The sequence below is a fragment of the Magnolia sinica genome, chromosome 2 (assembly GCF_029962835.1).
Source record: "Magnolia sinica isolate HGM2019 chromosome 2, MsV1, whole genome shotgun sequence".
NCBI classification, from domain to species: Eukaryota; Viridiplantae; Streptophyta; class Magnoliopsida; order Magnoliales; family Magnoliaceae; genus Magnolia; species Magnolia sinica.
This window is the reverse complement of record NC_080574.1, coordinates 112,285,561-112,308,073: the sequence shown is the minus strand read 5'-3', so window position 1 is coordinate 112,308,073 and position 22,513 is coordinate 112,285,561. Positions and strand designations below refer to the sequence as shown.

Here is a 22,513-nt window from a genome sequence, read left to right as displayed (position 1 = left end):
GTACGTCCCGGTCGGAAATCTCTCCTTGTGCAGGTAGACCATAACGTTGTCACCCACATTGAACACCTTCAAGTGCCAATGTGTGTCAACCATTTCCTTGTATTTGTTGTTGGATGCTTGCAACTTGGCCTGAACATTAGCTTTTACACTTATGATTCAGTCTGCCATATGTTCTGTAGCAATGCTCATGCCCGGAAGCTTGGGCAATGGAACAAAATCAAGAGTATGCTTAGGTACTCATCCATACACAACTTCAAACGGGGACTTGCCAGTGAAACGGTTCTGCATAAAGTTGAACGCAAATTCCGCCTGGTCTAAGGCAAAATCCTATTGCTTGGGCTTATCATTAGGATGCATCGTATAAAGTTCCCGAGTGTACGATTCACCACTTTGGTTTGCCCATCTATTTATAGATGATATGCAATGTTGAACTCTAGCTTTGTGTCAAATTGCCTTCACAAAGTCCTCCAAAAGTGGTTGAGGAACTTAGTATCACGATATGAGGTGATAGATTTTGGGACACCATGTAGTCATACAACCTCTTGGAAGAATATCCAACATATCGTCCAGTCATGGTATAGGAAATTTGTACTTTATAGTTATTTTATTTATTGCTCGGCTATCGATATGCATGTGCCAACTCCTATACTTCTTAGGTGTCAATAGATCTGGTACGGCACATGGACTCATACTTTCTCGCACTATACCCTTACGAATCAATTCCTCCAATTGTCCTTGCAAAATATCACTCTTTCAGACTTATCTAATAATGAGGGCGATTAGGTAAGCTAGCCCATGGGACAAGGTCGATGTGGTGTTGTATATCCTACATGAGGGGCAACCCATCGGGAAGTTCATTAGGCTAGATTGCCTTAAATTCTCACAACAACGGTTTCAGTTTCTCGGAAATAATCATAAGCTTTACCTTCTCACCCTTCACAACCAATGCATAAACTTCGGGTTGCTCATTAGACTCCTCCTCGAAGTCTCATATGGCTAGGAGAGAATGCCCTTCCACTTTAGAAGCTTTGGGTTGCTCATTCGAGTCCATAGGGGTGAGTATGGTTGTTTGGCCTTGACAAAAATGTATATATTATCCCGTCCTTTATCAGTGGTATCACAATCTAATTGCCCCGGCCGACCGAGTAACATATGACAAGCCCCCATGTCAATTATATCACATACTACTTGGTCCGTATAATGTTTAGCAATTGAGAAAGAAAGTCATTGTTCAGTTACCTTCGTCTCGCTGACCTTCTTAATCTAGCTGATTATGTATGGGAATGGATTTTTTCTGTCTTTAGTTGCAGCTTCTCCACCGTGACTTTAAAGACGATATTCTCGCTGCTCCTGCTATCTATGATCACTTCACAGACCCTTTGATTCACTATACACTTTGTTCAAACGATGTTATGTCATTGTGGATGTACCTCCTTTGGTGTATACAATATCCTTCTCACTACTAGGGATTCACTGTGATCTTGCGGAACCCAATTTGCTTCGTCCACTTCATCATTCACGGTGTGTTTTACTTCCTCAATCTCTGGGTCTTCCTCTATATTTTCAATGCTTCCATCGTTAATAGCAAGGTTAGCCACTTGTCGTTGAGGACACATGTTTGATAGGTGACCCGGTTGGCCACATTGGTAACAATGGTCTTGCCTTGAATGACCGTAGGGTTTTGGAATCCTTCTTAGACTACTAGTAGTGGTCACACTCGCTGCTCTTCGCTTGTCCGCTCCCCGACTCTTTGTTCACGGCTGTAGGAGGTTTAGGATACCCCCTACAGGTTCTTTCTCCTTGGCCTGTGGTGCTCCCTACAAAGGACCTCCCGTGGCTACCCTATTAGTAGGATAGGCCCGTGTGTTGGATCGTTCAAGTTGCATCTCCGCTCATGTGGCCAATTTGACTTCGTTCTGAAAGTGTCATGGTTTGTCAAATTACGTGAGTGTTGAGTCAGTCTTACAATTGAGCCCTAAGCTGAAGATTTCAAGACCAAGAAGAAGTTCGAGCGCTCCACATAGGTAACCAAAGCCTCACTTCCCTAACCAAACCCTTGAGGTATATGACCCCATTAAACTTAGTCTTACCTTCAACGATTGTCAAAATATTCTTGGTAAGCTTAGTTTTGATCACTTAGAGTATTAGAGGAAAAAACATGAACTAAACAGGAAAAATTAGAATTGCATCGATTTGCAATCGAGGACATTTTCGACACTATCGAACATGGTTCTATTGCATCGAAATATAGGCCCATTCAATCCAACAACAAAATGATCATAAGTTGCGTATATTCTTGCTAAAGGCTCCCGCATGAGACTTTAGTTGGTTTTCCATCGGCTAACCAACAACCTTGGTCCTACTCCAAGGACCTACATTTACTCTTGCCGGAGTCTCCCACGAAGACTAACACATTCACACCCGTGTCTGGTGAAATTTGCCCTACACAAGAGACTAGGTCCTACACAAGAACCTATCGAGTTTGGGTCACAAACTCTTACCCTCAATCCTACACAAGGAAAGAGAGTATGGACTCACTAATTGACAACTCGTCGGATTGAGCCCCGTTGATGCGTCGCACTTCGGTTGCTTGGTCGATGCTCTTCCATGCTCCAATCAGCTCCCTTTGGGATCCCCTGATTGTTGAGGTCAGTCTTCTTCCGCTTCCTTGAATCGACTACGTTGCAATTGATGCTAGAAGGAAGTTACCAAGGTAATGGGAGTGGCAAGCTCGGAAGTTCAGCCCGGCCCAACCCATATCGAAAAAGCCTGGTTTGGACTAGTCTGGCCCATAGAATACTAGTTATAAAAAAAAAACCCTAAACTCTTCCTATTGCACCCAATCCCCAATTCTCTCTCATCTCTCCTGCTGCATTCCAGTCCCCAAATCTCTCTCCCTCACTTTCCCAAACTCTCTCTCTCTCTCTCTCTCTCTCTCTCTCTCTCTCTCTCTACCCCCACCCCCCCCCCCCCCCCTCCCAAATTGAAACCCCTTGTCTGATGATATCGCTCTGTCCGTTTGCCCTGTCGTTTTGCTGACGTCGTCCATTGTCCACCACTCAAACCCCTATCCAGCAGTCCTTGTTCGGCCACCCCTAATTCAGCATAAAAAACCCCAAAGGTAACGGTGATAATTATTTTGAAGTTGCACTCCTCCTTTGGAGGATGTTAAACATCATGTAGTAAGATACTTTTGTATTTTTTGTGTTATTTCTAACTTTTTAAATTCTTTTCTATTTAAACAAACAACAAAAAAAACAATCGCCTCTCGTTCGAACTTGGCCTGGCTCGATTTGAAATTTGCGTCCAAAACAATCTCAGCCCGAACCAAATTCTTCTGGAGCAAACCAAACTCGAGCCGCATGGGTTGGCCCGAAACCCAAACCGAGCCAATCCACAAAGTGGAGTGGCACAAAAACGAGCCAAACCAAACTAGGGCTAACTCGGCCTGACCCAAATCGTTGCCCACCTCTACCTACAACTAAAGGCTCAGTTGGTTTCCAAATGGAGATTCACTTTGATGGGTATTCTAGAGGTTTGAAAGATAGGTTTTCGTATTAGATTGGTGTCCATCGTCTAAAGAATGCAAGGAAACAAGATCATCTTCAATAAGGAGCTTGGAATGCTCAGTAAAGTGATTACACACATGCAAGATAACTTGAATCCCTTTGAGTGAGAGCCTAGAAATGTTGGAAAGTATTGGTATACAATAGAGCTTCAAACTCACTCAAAAACCATCATTTTGCCCAAGGCCCATGTGCCCCTTATAAAGGAATCAAGTTCCAACGGTAAAAAAAGGTAGAAATCGACTGGTTTGATCAATCGAGTGATGCCTTTGATCGATCGAACTCCCCTTCGATGGCATTTAAAGGTTGTTCGATGCCATCGAGAAATCCAAAAAATATGCATTTAGTTGCTGGACGTTTGTGGGCACCTTCGATCACTCGATGGGATCGAGAATCCAATGAAAATTGTTGTTTTGGGCATATGTTTATATAGCAGCTTCACACCTCTTCTAGCCTTATTTATCATTTTTTTATTAGGCTTCTAAGGCTAAGGGATAATCAACAAGGTTTACATATTAAGGTTAGGGTCATTAAGAGATTATGGGGTTGTTTTGGGTCAAGGTGAGGATCACCAAGGCACCTCAAATACCTGTTTTTCACTCCTTGATGCTCTAATCCTCTTGTGACTTCGGTCTTCAGCTTTTAAGGGCCTAATTGACTCCTTGACACGCAGACGCATGTGATTGACAAACAAGGTGCACAAATATGCGCACTAACATTCTCCCCCTTTGTCAATTACGTGACGAAAACCTTACCTAGACAATGTCATGTTCCATAGCAATGACATACCAAAACAACACAATATTGCATGTTAAATTACAAATGATTTACAATTCGATACAAACGAGACATGTAAACTTGCATTGCTCCCCTATACTTGCTCCCCCTCTCTATCAATTCCCTGCACAAAGAGATCTTGCAAAACATAATACACTTGTTTTGGTGGGACTTGATCTTTCTCCCAATTTTTGTCAGAGTATTTGACAAAGAGTTAATTCCAATAATATACCAATAAAAGTATAATAAGGAAAAACTCTATAAGTTATATATATTACTATAAGTATATACTAACAGGGGAATAAAGTATATATAAACATTAAAAACAATGAGCATGCTTATTATGATCATTCAAAAGATATATCAATCGAAATAGGAACAACCAATGATAGTCTAAGCTTAAACATATAATGCCAAAATTAAGCAACTTTAAAGCTTAAATTATCAAAAACAAACGAGTCTATAATCCGTGAATTTTACTATTAAGCACACTATGAGGCCATAGTCCGCTAATTTTACTATTAAGCACACTATGAGGCTAAACTCCTCTGATTTTCCAACGATGCTGACTAATGAGGCTTGCATTCCCAGATTTAGCAATAACCCCGCATAGATCTTTATGGATCACCTATCCCTTTTCACCATCCACATGAGTGTGAATTTCCTACGACTCGGATCGAGTTCGGGAGAGGTTTCTTTTCCTAGATTCTACTTTCCTAGGTGTATCTATCTCTACTTGGAGATTTTGTTCGGTAGGGAATTTCCTTCTGTGTTTCCTACCCTTGTGATTATTGCCCTGACTAAGGATTTTCATAGTAAGGCAACCTGTTTCATCAACTCCCTCCTATGGTTGTCAATTTTTGGAGGGGATGTGAGCTTCTTTTCCTTTTTTGGTAATCGTCTAAGAAGACTCTTCTTAGAGTGTCATTTTCTCAGTCCAAATGAATTTACCTATATGGTTCGGGACTGAGGAGGATTGCTGGTTTTATAGATTCGACATTCAAATCTCAAGTAGCCTATGTCTCCACAAGAGTAACACATGAGAGAGGATTTAGATTTTCTCCCTGAAGCTGTAGAGTCCTTTTGGATCACCTCCGGGACAGAAGTTGTAACATGATTAATCCTATTATTTCTAAGACCTTTATTGTCTCCACCAATGTTCGAAATATCGGTATCGTGTTATGTATCACACCCTTGGGATACAGATATGTATCGGTTATCGCATGGGATATATTGATTGCATCGCGTAATATATCGTTGTTGTTGGAAACATAGGAAAACATTGGGAAATTGGTCAAATTTTTCGATGAAACTTCAATGATTATTAAAAAAGACATCAATACACACTTATAAATCAAAATATTATAAAAAAGAAAAAAAAGAAGAAAAAAGGTGCAAATAATAGGTTTTCTTTGTATGGGGTCCTAATCTATGGGTTGTCGAACTAAATTGATGCAAGTATATTCAAAGTCTATTTATATAATTTATGAATATAAGAAGATGTATGGAAACGCAAGTAATACATTCAAAAGCAAATGAAGAATCACTAGATCAGATTACATACATGTTTGATTTTATGTTTCGACACAAAGACTGCAACCGATTTGCGAGAAACTGGGAAATTTTATGCATACTTACCGCATTTTTTGTGGCTGTTAACATGGCAAGTCTCCATTCTTTGTCTCCATAAATTGCAACCATTTCTGGTGACAGTATAAGATTTGAGTCTCCAATATGAAAGTCGTAATCCCTAGTCTCTATTTCTGGTTTAGCATTCTTGAGATTATATGAGATGCTAGTATCACCATGCCACTTCATCCTTAGATACAGATAGTCATGTTCCAGGAATGAACCAAACGCATTGTTTCCAATGATCACAACAATCTGTGGCACCTGGTGGAGAACAAAAATATGAAATTTCTTATATTTAAAGTCTAAACACTAAAGTCAATTATAAACTTGTAAATAGTTAGGACAAAAAAAAGGCCACAAGGTTTCATGGAGAAAATCATATTATTCTTGGAGGAAAAGCCTTGAGGTGTCTTCCCATGATGCAAGAAAAGACGTGTCTTCCTTTCCTTTAGTGGGAGAGATTTCTCATATCCTTAGGCAACAAAAATCAAAAGTAGATAAATTGGCTTAGTTATGGCATGGGATACATGGCCCTTAGAGTTGGAAAATATAAGGACTTGTAATTTTGTTCTTTTGACCTTGAAAATTTCTCTTTTGCATTCCTCTTTTATAATTTTTTGTATCGACAATTATAGATAAATAAATTTGGTTAACTATGGTTATCTAGAAACTAATGCCTACCATTGGGATACTTGATTCATCATTCGAAATCATGGGATCAGTAGAGGTCACAAATAATCCACATTTTCTATACCAATGTCACCTATTTTTGTTAGTACCATCTATAATGACTGAGCACCTATTTTTGTTGGTACCGTCTATAATGATTGTTAAATCAAGAACTGCAAATGTAAACTAATTCTTTCAATTGGTATTTTTCTTATCAGATTAACTCACTAAAATGGATTACTTAGGAAAGCGCTTTATAAACATGTATTTTTTTTTATATAAAAAAAAATAAAAATGTATCATTTAATTACTTCATGCCTACTATAACTAGTTATTTTGGTTTTCTATTGGTTTTTTCAACTATAACCCCAATTTATTGATCGATCTAAACAGGATATTGATGCAGGGACATGTGATGGCCTAACCATAGATGCATGTATAATCAGGTTGAAGAGATTCAAATAATAAAATTAATCAACTAACTGTTATCAATCACACTGATTAAGCAAATCTCAACACAGAGATGAAATCATTCCGTCGGGATCATGCCCCTTAGCATAAAATCACGTAAACAGTCAAAAGGGAGGACATAGGGATATGAGGATATCCTAGATCTAGCATAAGTCAGTCCACGGTGAAGTTTGGATCCGATTATCCTGACTAGCCATCCCTCTTTCCCGTTCAAACCAAAATAGAATATCCAGAAAGGAACGAAAGAGATGAAGAAGATATGGGTTCGAGACGAAAAAAAAAGTATGGATTCTAGGGCATCAGAGAAAATAAGACGATTGATTCTTACCTTTTCCTACATCTTGAAGATCTAGAAGGAAAGAAACCTAAAACCGAGATGAAATCCTCAACACCCAAGGGCCAATCTTGAAACCCTAATCTCTTTGATAAAAAGAGGAAGAAAGCATACGAATTCTCATTCATTCAATAAATAGAATAGGGCTTCTCACAGTGTATATATAAGCTATGGAAAAAGTAAAAGTGCACTAAAGCCCCTGAAAACAGGGAAAATAACAAAAAAATAAAAATTTTAAAAAGTGGACTAAAGCCCTTGAAAACAAGGAAAAGAATAAAAAACATGTAAAACTAAAACACCCGCGCGACAGGTATGAAATCTGCCCCGTGGGCCCTCGGTCAGTGTGCAATCATTCCACTCATACACTCGTAGCACGTCAAAAAATGGGTCCAATGGACCCGACGTCTCTCCACATCAACTCCTTTGCTTTGGTACTTTGTCGGCGACGCCTCCTTCTTTGATACACTCTAAAGGGTGCACCACTGATGTCCGCATCAAATTCGACTACTTCCAAATTAACCGAATAAACAATTCATTCATAAAAATGAATAATTCTATGAGATTCCTAGTATTTTATAGTTTCTTCCCGCCTCAATTGCCAATTCTTGGGATTTCGGGTTGTAATTGTTCTTTCCACCTCAGTTTTGCTGAGGCATTCTAAAACAAAATGCCAATTCTAGGTCATTGAACCACACCAAATGGATAAACTCACCAGGAGCATATGTAACTTCTTCCCTAGTGTTGAAGGGCGAACTTATCCATAGTGGTGCTGTAGAATAGAAGATTCTCCCCTCATAATCAAGTTGAAGCACCCACCTGCAGATGTAAGTCATGATAGTCATGGACCTATTTAGAAGAAATTGCTACAGATAACGTTATAGTTATGGCATGAATTCATCACCATGAAATTACAGCATGAACTGTGCCATTGTCACTTGCCTGTATGTGTAGCTCAGTTTCTCCATGACTGTTTGGCCGTTTCCAAAAGTCGAATTCAAAAATTTTGAAGGGCTTTGATAGCTGTGAGAATACTACATTTGGCAGGGATTAGAGCACTTGTTTCTCAATGCAGCAATTGCCTATAAATGTACATTTGACATTCATACCAATCTTATCTCTGATGACATTGCGTTGCAATGCATGGCGTATTGCTGAGGTTTGACACAAATACCCGTCTCCAATCCTACGGGAGTAAGATGGATGCTGTCTGATGCATGAACTTCACTACCATGTAGATCATGTAGCTTCCATAAGAATGTGCTTTCAACCAGCTGAGACACCAGAACATGGCCACCATGTGAGTTTAATTTCATCCAAAAGCCCCACAGTGAATGGTACTAAATTTCAGTTTATCTCAACAAATATTTTTGTCTTCTTTTTATCATTATCTGGGTAATTTGCAAGGTCAAACTCAAAGTGGCCACAGGATTCTGGCAAATAAAACCTGAAACCAGGTTCAATTTATCTTGATGAATTCAACTCTTTTTTAATGATAATTCAAGACAGCATGACAAGCCCATGTAAATTCAGTGCATCAACAATATACATGGGATTACCATATACAGGAAATATGATGACATCACCTCTAATCGACCTTGCTATAGAAGTGGAGAACGTATGAGAACCTTGAGGTCCACATTTATGAAAATCAACAACATTCTTTTCACATCATGCAATCCAAATGCATGTAATGCGTAAGGAGCCTCTTGCTTAGTCCTCTTGTTTGACTACTAAACTCTCCAACTCAGGGCCAAGTTTCCCATATCCAGTTGCATACCTTACAAATTACAATCACCATAAACATCTAAGTGGAAGCAAAACAACACAAAGGTAGGCACAGAACGCTTCCAGCCAATTTTGGAAGGAAAACACATCAGATAGAAGTCAAATTAATTTCTAGTATGTCAAAAGACAAAACAAATCACTTATTGCACTTGAAGAAGCAATCCGGGCCATGGGACAAGTGATGTTAGTGATAAATTTTCTAGATGTTTTAATTCTTTTTATCTGGGGTTTGCTGAGGCATTATGGAGCAAATGATGTGGTGGTCGCCTTACTAGAGAAAGGTGACTAGGGGTGCCTTACATGTTGGCAGCCTCTGCCCTTTGCAGAGTAGTTATACCTCTTTGTTGCCATTATCCTTGTATCAAAAAGTAAAATCTACCCTCGTTTTTTCTTTCTTCCAGAAAAGTTGTTCCAAAAAAAAAAAACCTTCAACGCACACCAACACAAAAACTAATTTTCCTTTCGAAAGGAAAGAAGCTTCCATAGGAACTTCCCTGAGAACAAACATAAAAGAACAAAATCAAGCTCACCTAGCCATAAGTAGTTGCTCGGTATGGAACTGTTTACAGCCAATAGCTCGTCATGTGCATGTTGTAGAGTCGGTATTAGCCCCTCACCCAGCAATTCTGAGTCTAATATCTCGCTAACCTGCATTTAGAATTGAAAGGAATCACAATCAATTAACAAAAAATAGTCAGAACATAGATATTTCTAAAAGAACACATTGTGATATTCAAGCTACAAGGAAATCAGTTCAGGCGCTTAATATTTCTGAGTGAAAGCTGATTTGTGAAGGTCAAGGATCCTTTTTGGTCCCTAAGTTTCTGGTAGTTTATTATAAATGCATGTAGACAGTGTTCGAAATATCGTTATCGCACAATGTACGCACCCTTGGGATACAGATACGTATCAGTTATTGCATGGGATATATCGTTTGTATCGCGTAATTTATCGCACTTTTTGGGAAACATAGGGAAACATTGGGAAAATGTTTGAATTTTTCAATGAAACTTCAGGAATTATTAAAAATGACCTTAATACACACTTTTAAATAATAAAATCTCAAAAAAGAAAAAAAAGAAAAAAAAAAAGAGTACTCATAATAGGTTTCCTTTGTATAGGGTCCTAAGTTATGCGTTGTCTGATTGAACTAAAACAACTATATTCAAATATGTTGCATAACATTTATAAATGCATCAAGACATGTATATCCACACCGTCCATCTGTTTTGACACCTTAATTTATGGCACCATACCAAAAATGAAGCATATCCAATTATCAAGACCATGCCATAGGAAACAATATTGATTGAAGGCCCTACCATTAAAACCTTCTTAGGGCTCACCTTAGTGTTTTCATAGTGTTTATTTACCATCCAATCTGTTATAAGTTCACATAAGCTTGGATGAATGGAAAAAACAAATATTAGATTGATCCAGAACTTTTGTGTCCCTTTAATAGTCAATCACAACTTTTTTCCTTTGGTATGGTCCACCTGATAATTGGATGTGCTTCATTTTTTGGATAATACACTAAAAACGGATGAACGAGATGGATACACAATACATACATTAAGGTGGGCCCCCACACTGTCTTGGGTGAGTATTAGGTCTCACCTTATCGGCTCTCCTATTCCTGACTTTGATATCTTTACTTTTTGATAGGTATTGGCTCAAAAAATGAGGTAGATTGTGTGGGCCCCATGCATTGTGTCCATGCCATCCATTCATTTTTTTTTGGATCATTTTAAAGCTTAAGAAAAAAATGGGGCAGATCCAGAGATCAAGTGGACCACATCAGAGGATGTACGTAATATGGTGGGACCTTGATTGTGGGGCCACCTCGACGTAATATGGTGTATATACACCGTCAATTCATGTTGGCATATTATTTCAGGGAATGGGCCAAAAAATGAGGCAAATACAAAAATGAGGTCAACCACACCACACGAAAACGTGGTCATTGAATGGCCACCATTAAAAAATATTTAGGGGCTACAAAAGTTTTAGATCAAGCTAATATTTATGTTTTCCCTTCATCTAGGTCCGTTAGACCTTATGAACAGATTGGATGACAAATAAACATCACAATGGGCCCTACGAAAGCTTCAACAGTGCATATCATTGCCACCACAACTTCTTGTCATGTGGTCCACTTGAGCCTTATATTTAACTACATTTTAGGCTTATACCCTAAATGACCTATCAAAATGGATGGATGATGTGGATAAAACACATATATCATGGTGGGCCCTACGGAGCCTCTGATAGGACCGTCCGTTCAATCCGCGTCTGACGTAGATTTCCTGCAAAAGGCTTTCACAGGAAGTTCCTGCACTTGGATGCTAGGTGGGGCCCACTATGATGTTTGTGAGAAATCCACCCCGTCCATCCATTTTACGAGCTCAATTTAGGAGATGTGACCGAAAATGAGGTCGATCCAAAACTCAAGTGGGCCATACGAAAGGAAAAACTGGGGAAAGAGTTTCCTACCGTTGAAACTTTCCTGGGATCCACCTTGATGTTTATATGCCATCCAAACCGTTTATGAGGTCATTCCCACTGGGATGAAGTGAAAACGTAAAAACTTATCCTAATTCTAAACTTATATAGCCATAAAAATGTTTCAACGATGGTCACTGAATCCCTACTGTTTCCTCTCGTGCGGCCCACTTGAGTTTTGGATCCACCTCATTTTCAGTCGCACGTACTAAAATGATCTTGCAAAATAGATGGATGTGGTAGATTTCTCACAAACATCACAATGGGCCCCACCTATCATCCCAGTGCATGTACTTCATGCGCGCATATCTTTCACATGAAATCCACTTTCTACTGCGCGATAAAAAAAGGCTCGGAAGCCCTATTGGGAAGCAGAGAGGGTTTCGGCCCCTAAAACCCTAATTTCTCTCCCAAATCTCCGGATTGCTCCAGATTTTTTTCACATTATCTTCCGAAATTAATTCCCTACAAACTTTCGAAATCAATTTCCTACGAACAACGCACTTCGATTCGAATGGCCCACTAAATGCAGCTTCCGATCACCGCAAACTCTTCTACAGGTATGGAAATCCACATTGTTGAAAGTCTCTCTTTTTTTTTCCATTTTTTTTGGATATTTACATACAATTAAAAAAAAAATCTTAGTATCTTCTGACGAGTTTCATATCGTTGGGTTGCGATACCGATAATATTGGCCGATATATCAGCCGATAGCAATGTTGTCAAATAGCATATGCGATCATGTGCGATTGCATATGCGATCGCACAATCGCATATGCGGTCGCATATTTTTTTATTTTTTATTCGCATTTTTTCAAAAAAATTTTAAAAAAAAAATCAGAAAAATCAAAATAAATTATTATCTGTCATTGGGACATGAAATACATTTAATTTAAGTAAAAATAAAATAAAACCAATTACATACATATGATACATTTACAAATTACAATATAGTTAACTTCTTAACAATTAACATTTAACAAATATGAAATATGAAATATCAATATTCAACATTCAACACTACATAATATATAATATATCAAGTTATCAATATCAAGTTATTAACAATCAACAACATCAACATCAACACACTTAGACGTAGTAAATATTAAACAAAATTAAGAAGTTATGTATTTATTATTTATCTAATCAATAATCATTAATTATATACATTGATCTAGTAGCCATTGTGGCATATCACCACTAGGTCCACCACCACCACCACCATCATCATCATCATCATTCGAGACATCTCCTTCTTCCACATACACTTCTTCTTCTTCTTCCGTTTCTTCATCATCTGTACGTACTAATACTTCATCAACATCCAATGGTGGATGATCTTTAGCTTGGTCATCATTATCACCTTTTCCTTCTTCAATCTCCTCAATCTCATCAACGGGTTGACGACTACTACTCGCCCCTCGGCTCCCCCCCATCCTTCGCCTTTGAGTGGTACTACCTTCACCAGGTGTCAATTCGTATGCGGCATCTTCAACTTGTGCCCATGTCAGCTCCTCTCCAGCAAATACCGGGTCCTCCGTCTCTACGAGCCACTCGTTATTTGCATCCAACTCATCTAAGCAAATAGGGTCAAAGAAACCGGGCTTTTCTTTCTTACTTTGGAATCGTTCTCGCAATTTTTTATGATATTGAATGAAAACCAAGTTGTTGAGCTTTTTTTACTCAAGGTGATTTCTTTTCTTGGCATGAATCTGCAAGAAAGAAAGCGCATTTGACATTAGCTATTTAGGTAATTAAGTTAGCTTAGGCCACTAAAAAAATTAAAGTTTATAAAAAAACAATTACTAAATAGTCTAAACTTACCGCCTCGAACGTGCTCCAATTGCGCTTGTAACCACTGGCAGAACACGTGAGTCCAAGAATCTTCATAGCCAGCTTCTTTAGAGCTGGATCCTTCTTGTTCGGGTCCACTCCATAGGCAGCCCACCAGTTAGCTGAGAAAAACAGTTTAAGTATAGGTTAGAGTCTTAGTCTCTTAGAGACACTTTGTAGAAATTTTTTTTGTAAGAGTTCAGTACACAGTTGACAATACACTAACATTCATAGAAGTACTTACTAGGTAATTTCATTGTCCGATGTCTTATTACGATATCCCTTGAGAATATCCCTTCACTTTTTGTGTAGAAGTCCAGCAAAGTTGAGATCTTATCCTATTCTTCTCTATCTGGAATCATTCTTTCCAAGACATCAATAAATCCAACCATATGCATAGTTAGTGCTTCTGCTAGATCAGCAGAAGCGAATAAACAGGTTGGGTTAAGGATGTAAGCAGCCGAATACAATGGGGATGGCATTTGGCTGCCTCATCTTCTATCTATAATATCTAAAATTGGCTTGTAATCACGGTCTCTATAGTTAAAATGGTCCATGATCTTATTTTTCGCCCTCTCCATCGCATCATATATGTAGCCCATTGGGGGCTTCTCATCCCCGTCCACCAATTGCAACACAGTGACTAAGGGCTCAGATGATTTTACCACCTTTACCACTTGAGTCCAAAAACTTTAAGAAAGAATTGTTCGGGTCCTTACTCTTGCTCGGGTGGTAGACTCTCCGGAGTTTCAACACCGGGTCAAGGGTTCGAGTACCCATAAGTGGTGAAATTCCACTAACGCATGAGTGTGTGGGGTGCGTGTGCGTGTGTAAAGTGCTTATTTATAATTAACTTGTGACAAAAAAAAAAAAACTTTGGGAAAGAATTGTTTGTTGAACTCGTTTCCCTTCAGCCTTCTTTGACCGAGGCCCACTTGTAAAATCGGCCGACACTACAAAGCTTCTAAGTTCTGATTTCTTTGCATGTAGCCTTTGTAGTGTTAAAAAGGCTATAGCGAAATGAGTGACTGCTGAACATAGCAAGTTACCCCCAATGTGTTTTCTCATTCGACCGAGAAGAAGGGCGTGTTTGTACATAAAGATCGTGATTCTTCTAGCCCTTGCAATCACATTTATAAATAATCTACCTATATCTTCTAACATAAGATCAATACAATGGGCCGCACAGGGGTCCAAAATAAACGTCGCCTCTTCTCCATAAGAAGACGACCGACCATTACATACGAGGTTGCGTTATCTGTAATTACTTGTACACCATAGTCTTCACCTATTTCTTCAACTACACTATCTAGCAAGTTAAACAAATATTCTCCTGTGTGTGAATGGCCCGACGCATTCACTGACTTCAAGAACATTGTCCCAGCTGGACAATTTACCAAAAAGTTAATGAGAGACCGACCAGATCTATCGGTCCATCCATCGGCCATTAGTGAACAACCATATATTTTCCATGATTCCCTATATTCAGCTATGAAGGATTGTGTATTTTCAACTTCAGTTTTTAGGCATGTCTCCCTCATTTCATGATATGAAGGAGGTTTAAGCCCGGGTCCAAATTGACCTGTAACCTCAACCATTACTTTGAAGCTTTTCGATTTAACGGTGTTGAAAGCAATGCCGGTTTGGTAAAACCACTTAGCAATATATTGAATTGTGGTTTTCCTATCTTTTTGTTTATACCGGTTCTCTAAAGTTGTTTGTGCTAGCCCTTTCCCTCTACCCCTTTGGTCGATCACATCCTCGGGGTATGGTCTACACCATCTATCCATGGGCTCATGCCCTCGGGCTCTTTTCGATGGTTGTACTTGTGGTCTAGACCGGCCTATCGAAGTAGGGGGAGTGGGACTAGCTTCATCTATATTAACTACATTTATATCTTCATATGCATCTTGTTCCAGATATTCCTCCTGACGTAGGGCACTATCACATTTCTTTCTTGATTGTTTTTCCATATACTCCATGATCTCCCTTCGGATTTCTAGAATAATTGTCGCATGCTTTTGCATTTGACCCCGGTAAATGTGTAACGTGTTGCTTGTGCCTTGCAATGCCACCGGAACTCACATACTATGTGAGTCTTTTCGGTAGCACTACGGTAGTGCCCATACTTCCAACCTGGGTCATTCGACTTGAGCTTCAAAGAGGAAGATTGGGAAGAAGACATTATGATGGTGGATGGTGGTGTGTGTATTAATGATTGCCACTTGCTAGTATCCTAGTACTAAAAAGTAACTAGCTACTAACTAGAAACTAGAAAGTAAACTATAAATAAAAGAAAACTGAAGTACAGTAAGAGACTAAGAAGTAAGATCTAAGAGAGTAAGTAAGAGTAAAGAGCCTAAAGAGATGTGACTTGGGGGAGAGAGAAAGAGAGAGAAAGAGAGAGAGAGAGAGAGAGAGAGAGAGAGAGAGAGAGAGAGTTACACTTATACACACACACTTACACACTTTACACTAGTAGTAGTAGTAGTGTAGTAGAGGGAGAGAGAAGTTGAGTTACACACTTATGCTTGTAGAAAGGGAGAAGAAGAGGGAAAAGAAAATGAGAAAAAGAGGGAGAGTTGAGTTACACTTGTAGAAAGAGAAGGGGAGAGAGAGAGAGAGAGAGAGAGAGAGAGAGAGAGAGAGATTTACACACAAACAAAATTAAAATTACAAATCTAAAAGAGGTTCTAACTTTCAACTTCCAAATTCTTGTCTAAGTTGTCTTCTCTTCACCTTTGCCCCTTGACCTGAGTATTGATCTTGAATTCTTATTGTAAGTTTGTAACTTGTACTTGTAACTTGTAAGTTGTAAATTGTAACTTGTCACTTGTAAGTTGTCTAACAACTAACAAAGTAACAAATCAATTAACAAACTAACTAAAAAAAAAAATGATAGAAGTTGTTAGAATTAGAAACTTAGAAGTTAGAACTTAGAAAACTTAGAACTTGGATATTATGAAATATGAAACTCTAAATGAAAATGAGATAGAAAGAGAGATAGAAAGAGAGAGTGATGTTATGTATGTTCCCTTGATTGAACTAGAAAGAGAGTTCAATCAATTCAGTGGATGGAGATTGGAGAGGAGTCTTGACTCTTATATCTTCTTGATTCTTGAATATGGATGTATCATGTATCTTGGATTCGTGATTCTTGATTCTTGTACCCTTCCTTGATTCTTGATTCTTGAAAGTTGAAAGAAAAGAAAAGAAATATGGAAATGGAATATAGATGGAGAGGAGTGGATGTAGATTGTAGAGTGCTTAGAAGTTAGAATTAGAAATATGTAAGAGAGGATGTGGTAAGAGAAATAGAGAATAGAGAGAGAGTTTGAGCTTTTTTCGCATGTAGGAATGCTTAGAATACATATTTATAGAGAAAAAATCCGGATTTTTTTTTAAAAAAAAAGGGTCAAAAAACGGTCAGAAATATGACCGTTGGCCATTATGCGATCGCATACATCGCATATGCTAGCACATGTGGCATATGCGATTGCATGAGTGCAGGGATCGCATATGCCACTGCCGCATATGCGATCTCCCCAAAAATATGCGCATATGCGATCGCACATGACAGCACTGGCCGATAGTATCGATATTGCAAACACTGGTCTCTACAAGGTTTACCCGCATCAATAGATTTACTTATATGCTCATTTTGGGCAACCTTGGCATCGGCAAGATAACATTCAAGTTGGCTAGCTTGAAATTTCAAGTGTTAATTTTCATATTTAACTGTATCAAGCTCTAATTCCAGACCCGAACACCTCCCTAAAGTCTCATTAAACTTAGATTTGAGATTTTCTTTTTTCCTGTGTAAGAGAGGAATTTCCAGATTCAACTTGTTCTAATCAGTTAGCTAATTGAATCTTTTCTTCCTTTACCAATCTCAACATTTTAAAAAAAAAAAAATTCATTCTTTTCTTGAAAAGTTGGTCATATGCCTCTTGCAACTCGACATCTCCATTCTTATTATCTTCTTTACTATTGGAGAAGGATGTCTCTTTTTCATCTAAGGTGTTATGGTCGGATACTACTCTCATGTCTTTAGTTGTAGGGAGAGGAGGTGTTGGAGACTATTAAGGTGCGCATTGATCCAAGTTTCCACCACTATGGGATTTTCGAATTTTTGATTTAAAATCCTCAAACTCATCCCTTTTTGATGCCTTGTCCTTTCGTTGGATTTTTTATGTGTTTGGACATGAGAAGCCAACATGACCATAACCCTCGCAAATGTGACACTGGGGTTTTATCAATTTTTTGTAAGAATTACCTATATGCATAGAGTCAAAAGATGAACCCTCTATGTCACAACTCCATCTATTGGACGACATCATTCCAAAGCTCCTTTGGATCTCACTTCGGGCAGTTAAGCCTTTCAAGATGAACCAGCTCTGATACCAATTGAAATTACGTGGAATTGTCTACCATAGCACACAGAATCATTACGGAACTAAGGAATGAATGGCGAAAGCCTAAAGCTAGGTAGGATGAGCAACCTACTCCCTGACACAGACGCACATGATTGACAAACAAGGTGCACAAATAAGTTCGCTAACAACTTCATGTCCTCCAACAATTGTATCTCTATCTTTAGATCCTGAAATTCATAATAAGACAGATAATATTTGACAGAATAGTTTAAGGATTTGTTTAGTTTACTCATTGAGAATAAACTCGAAGGAAAATTAGGAATATAAAAAACTAACGATAATGAAAGAGCTGGGTAGGATGAGCAGTACCCCCCACAGGTTGAAGTACCATCCGCTAATGTTACAGATGAAATGGATGAAAGATTGGACTAGTTGAGACAACACACTTCTTACTGGTCGTATGATTGAAAGCTCTAGAGTCAATAACCCAAAGTATACTCTCAAAAGAAGAAAGAAAAATTATACCTAACTGAGCAAGAGTGGTCGAGGATGAGGCATTAGTGGAGCAATCTTTTAGAAGCTTCGCATACTCTTCCTTGGATAAAGTAATTGTGCCACCTAAAGTACTCGGTTCAGAATGGGTGGAGAGTACAGACTTTGAGACATGACCCTCAAAACCATCTTCCAAGGAGCTAACCTAATTTGCCTAAGTTGGTTTACCAACACAATACCAACGTTATTAGTTGTATGATTATTGAGACCCATGATGAGTTCATTGCCAGTTCCCATGACCACAACCATGGCCACAACCAAAATCTTTGTCGTGACCACCTTATGTATTCCTGCAACCACAAGACCTCCCCCAAAATCTCTGCCATCAAATTGTCTGCTACAACCACCACAACTTCCCCCATCTCCTCTAGATGCAAAGACAAATGCAGACTAATTAGATGAGGATGAACTTTGTGCATTTATATTAGTTGTACACTAAACTCAGGCAAATGCCTCCATGGCGGATGGCATGTTATTACCTTCAAGGAACTGAGCTCTTACAGCCTCAAACTAAGGACAGACCAGAGAGGAATTTAGCAACACGGAATTCCTTATGTCGCTACATGGTCTCATGATCTGTCGACAATGGTTGGTACACATTTCAGTTCTTCCCACATGCCTCTTTAGGCTAACTAATATTCTTCCACTCTTTTCTCCTTGTTGGAGAGCAAAAGTATTATGGAGTAACTCATATATATATATATATATATATATATATATATATATATATATATATATATATATATATATATATATATATATATATAAAGTTCTTCTCACCTAAATACATCTTCCTCAAGTTTTCTCATAGATAGTCTTTCGTTGTTAAGAGGATGACGACATTTAGAGTGACATGAGGTTCCATACTATTCCACAACAACGCTCTAATCTGGGCATTTTCTACCCCAATTTTATATTCTGTCGAGACTTCTACAGGCTTGGAGGAAGTCAAATACTCTAACTTTCTCTTACCCATAATATTTTATTTTATTTTTTTTTAAAGAACTTTTACAAATGTGGCCCACTATGTAGGTAATTTGCTCCATTAAGTTTAGTTGATGTGATTTACAAAGTCATCAACTTAGATGTAGCAAGATATTACTCTGGGCTTCATTTTGGACATCCTTATTCAGAAAAATAAAGTAAAAGGGAAGAACTTTTCAACTTAACCTTAATAAACACGCACTTCAGGATGACATATATCCACGAACACAAATCAACCGGGAACATTACTTGCTTCACGTCTTTCACTCATCACTTGATCTCCAATCTTGGCCATCAACAACTTCCACACACAATTATTGTCTTCAAACCTGACCATTTTCTTCAAATCTAGCTATAGATGCATAGTGGCCATTTTAACCCATCATAGTGGTAGATTATGAAAGTGGGTCTCACACACCTTCAAGGAACAACTCACCAAGTAGTGAAACAATGAAGGTATGGATTTAGGTTAGATCAGCCCCAAACATGTTTGGGTTCCACCATAATAAGAAGAGAGGAGAAGACATGAGAGAAAAAGAAGATGAGAAAAGTGATTGGGTCAACGACACTCTGATACCATGTTCTTAAACATGTAATGGAGAGAGAGAGAGAGGGGGGGGGGGGGTAGCCTCTACAGTCTGCACGCCCCCACCTCTATTCTTTAAAGTATGCCCTTCTCCCTTGAAGTCATTGTAGTACATCAGCCCATGTGCCTAAGACTTAACCCAACACATGTTTAAGCCTAGAAACCAAACTAAATCCCACTAAACCACACGTATGACATGTGGGACCACACGTGTGATCAATATGGACAATCAACAACTTTATTTTCTTCTCTCTTTATTTCTATGTGCACAAATAGGTTTTAGTCTAGGTGGTTCACTATGGAGTAGTTTGGTTATTCATCTATAACTCTATGGGTCAACTAAAAAGTGATGTGGGACGGCCTAATCCAACCCTAAATGAATGTGAAATTTAAAAGGGCCAGATTTATACAAGCATTAACAATAAAAATTCAGCATTATATATCATGAAACAATAAGAAACTAAAGAAAATTCAGCAATGATCACAGCCATCCATCACAAAGACATTGTATTGAACCTTAAAATCTGAATTTAGTCAGATCCGACGAAAGATAGGACTTTCGTCTCACAATGGGTCCGTCTAACGATCCAAATGGATTTTCTAATATAGGAAATATGAAATTTCTGGATTGGAAAATCTGGAAATTTCAGAAAAATGGATGGCTCTTTGATTATAGTTCAAATCTAGGGCCTTGGGTGATGGAATTTGAAGATGATCAAAATATGTGTGTGTGTGTGTGGGGGGGGGGGGGGGGTGGTCAGGATCTTCCAAGATCTAATGATTAGGATTGAAAAGAAAAGGAATCGGCTTCTAGATCTAGAGAATTAGAAGAAAAGAGGATTAAAGAAGAGAATAGCTTGAGAAAAGAAAGAAGGAGAGAGAAGGAGAAGATAGGAAATCACTTCCCTGGGCCTCATGCCCTCTTCCAATCATTGGAAGTCAAAGACGGAATCGTCCAGCTTTGAAGAAGAAAAAGCTCTCTTTTTCATAAACATAATATATCATTCTTTTAGGTTTAGGGCAAAACACCCATAAAAATTCAAAATTACATTAAATGACCAAAATACCCCTACAAAAAAAGTTTCAAAAGGAAAAAAGAAATTCTCACAAAAAAATTGTGCATGCACTATCTCAAAACTCAAATAAATAAAATGTGCATAAAATAAACTCAAATCCAAGATGCCCGATGATAGCGCAATAAAAGTGGGTCGTGTTGAGGGTCAAATATTGCATATTAGACCCTAGTTATTACCTGATTTTACGAACATGATATTGTTTAACGGCTTATTTTAATCATGTTTGTGTTGCAAGGTGACTTTAGGAGCCTGGACTGAAAAAGGGTGCTAAAAGCATGGATTTAACATTCATAAATCATCAAGGCAAGGGATGGACCCTAGGGGACCGATATCGAAGAATTTACATGCCAAAGATCCGAAAAAATCAAGTAATTAAAGTCTAAGAGGCCTGAAAATCGTCCAGAATGCAAGATCACAAGGTTCCAACCATCCGTTCGGCTCGAAACTTTACATCTGGCCTGAGAATCATAAATTAACCATAAATGTCAAATTTCAGCCATTGGATCCTTGTGAAAGTTGCCCAACGGACAGATCAGCCCCTAAAATCCTGATTTGGGTCCCACCTGATATCTGGATATGCTTCAATTTTAGTTTTAACCCCTTAAATGAGGTGGAAAAAGGGATAGACGGAGCATATTTCTCACGAACATCACGATGGACCCCACATGTACATTACATATACATAGGGTACACATGCACGAGAGGTGCACCGGACAGAGAGTCCAGTCAAACAGAGGGCTAACTGAGCCTTCTTCGTGCAAACGCCCAGCGTTCGCACCCAAGCCGATTGGGTTTTGTTAGTGGGCCCCACCCGTCACTCAAATGGACGATCTGGATCGTCCATTGTGTCAAAGGGATGGCAACAACCCTGATCATGGTGGCCTTTTGGCCCCATGCACATGTACACACGTGGATCGTCAAAAAATGAAGGATGAACGGCGAATTGATTTAATACAGTGGACTGCACCAAAACTCAACTAAAACCACTCCTTTCCGACTGAAATTTCGCCGGAATCCAATGAACGGGGTGGATTTTACCAAAACATCACTGTAGGGCCCACCGAACACGTCAGCGTAATAGCTTTCTAAAATGGTCGTCCGGACTCGTCCGGGATTTGCAGGGAGTTGTGGGCCACGATCACTGATCAGTTGGGTGATCTAAACCGTTTAGTCGACGCACCAGAGGGCTAAGACCCTAACCAAGGAGAGAAACTGTTTTTTTTTTTTTTTAATGCACCTCTTGCCAAAAACAGGATCCAAATGCAATTTTTTTGCGTTTCGCTGTCGCTGCGCACGCGGTTTGTAATTGTTGGCTGCGTAACTCCTTCCCACCGACTCCAGCCACGAACCGACCCCCTTCATGCCTA

At 38.8% G+C, this 22,513-nt stretch overlaps 2 protein-coding genes across 4 annotated transcripts in view; one reads left to right on the top strand and one right to left on the bottom strand.

Annotated features, from left to right (window-relative positions):
- LOC131237396 (exocyst complex component SEC5A-like) overlaps window positions 1-22,513 on the top strand; it is a 140,597-nt gene that overhangs the window by 97,035 nt on the left and 21,049 nt on the right. The gene's annotated exons all lie outside the window — the stretch shown is intronic.
- Window positions 5,744-8,980, bottom strand: LOC131237395 (protein arginine N-methyltransferase 7-like). Of its 3 annotated transcripts, XM_058235130.1 has the most exons (4): window positions 8,556-8,980; window positions 8,351-8,469; window positions 8,162-8,265; window positions 5,744-6,236 (listed from the first exon to the last, which is right to left on the bottom strand). In XM_058235130.1, exons 1-4 carry the CDS (start codon window positions 8,760-8,762, stop codon window positions 6,178-6,180), a joined length of 489 nt encoding a protein of 162 aa, XP_058091113.1. In that variant the 5' UTR covers window positions 8,763-8,980; the 3' UTR covers window positions 5,744-6,177. The 3 variants fall into 3 exon arrangements, 2 of the variants coding, with proteins under 2 accessions (XP_058091113.1, XP_058091112.1); XR_009167214.1 differs by lacking the exon at window positions 5,744-6,236 and having other exon boundaries at window positions 7,027-8,265; window positions 8,351-8,480; window positions 8,556-8,973; XM_058235129.1 differs by lacking the exon at window positions 5,744-6,236 and having other exon boundaries at window positions 7,027-8,265; window positions 8,556-8,979.

Coding starts and splice junctions, on each gene's coding strand:
- LOC131237395 (XM_058235129.1), bottom strand. CDS start 8,762: ATGAAATTAAACTCACATGGTGGCCATGTTCTGGTGTCTCAGCTGGTT. Junction 8,470..8,555: donor TGTCATCAGAGATAAGATTG/GTATGAATGTCA, acceptor GTATTCTCACAG/CTATCAAAGCCCTTCAAAAT. Junction 8,266..8,350: donor GTTCATGCTGTAATTTCATG/GTGATGAATTCA, acceptor TTACATCTGCAG/GTGGGTGCTTCAACTTGATT.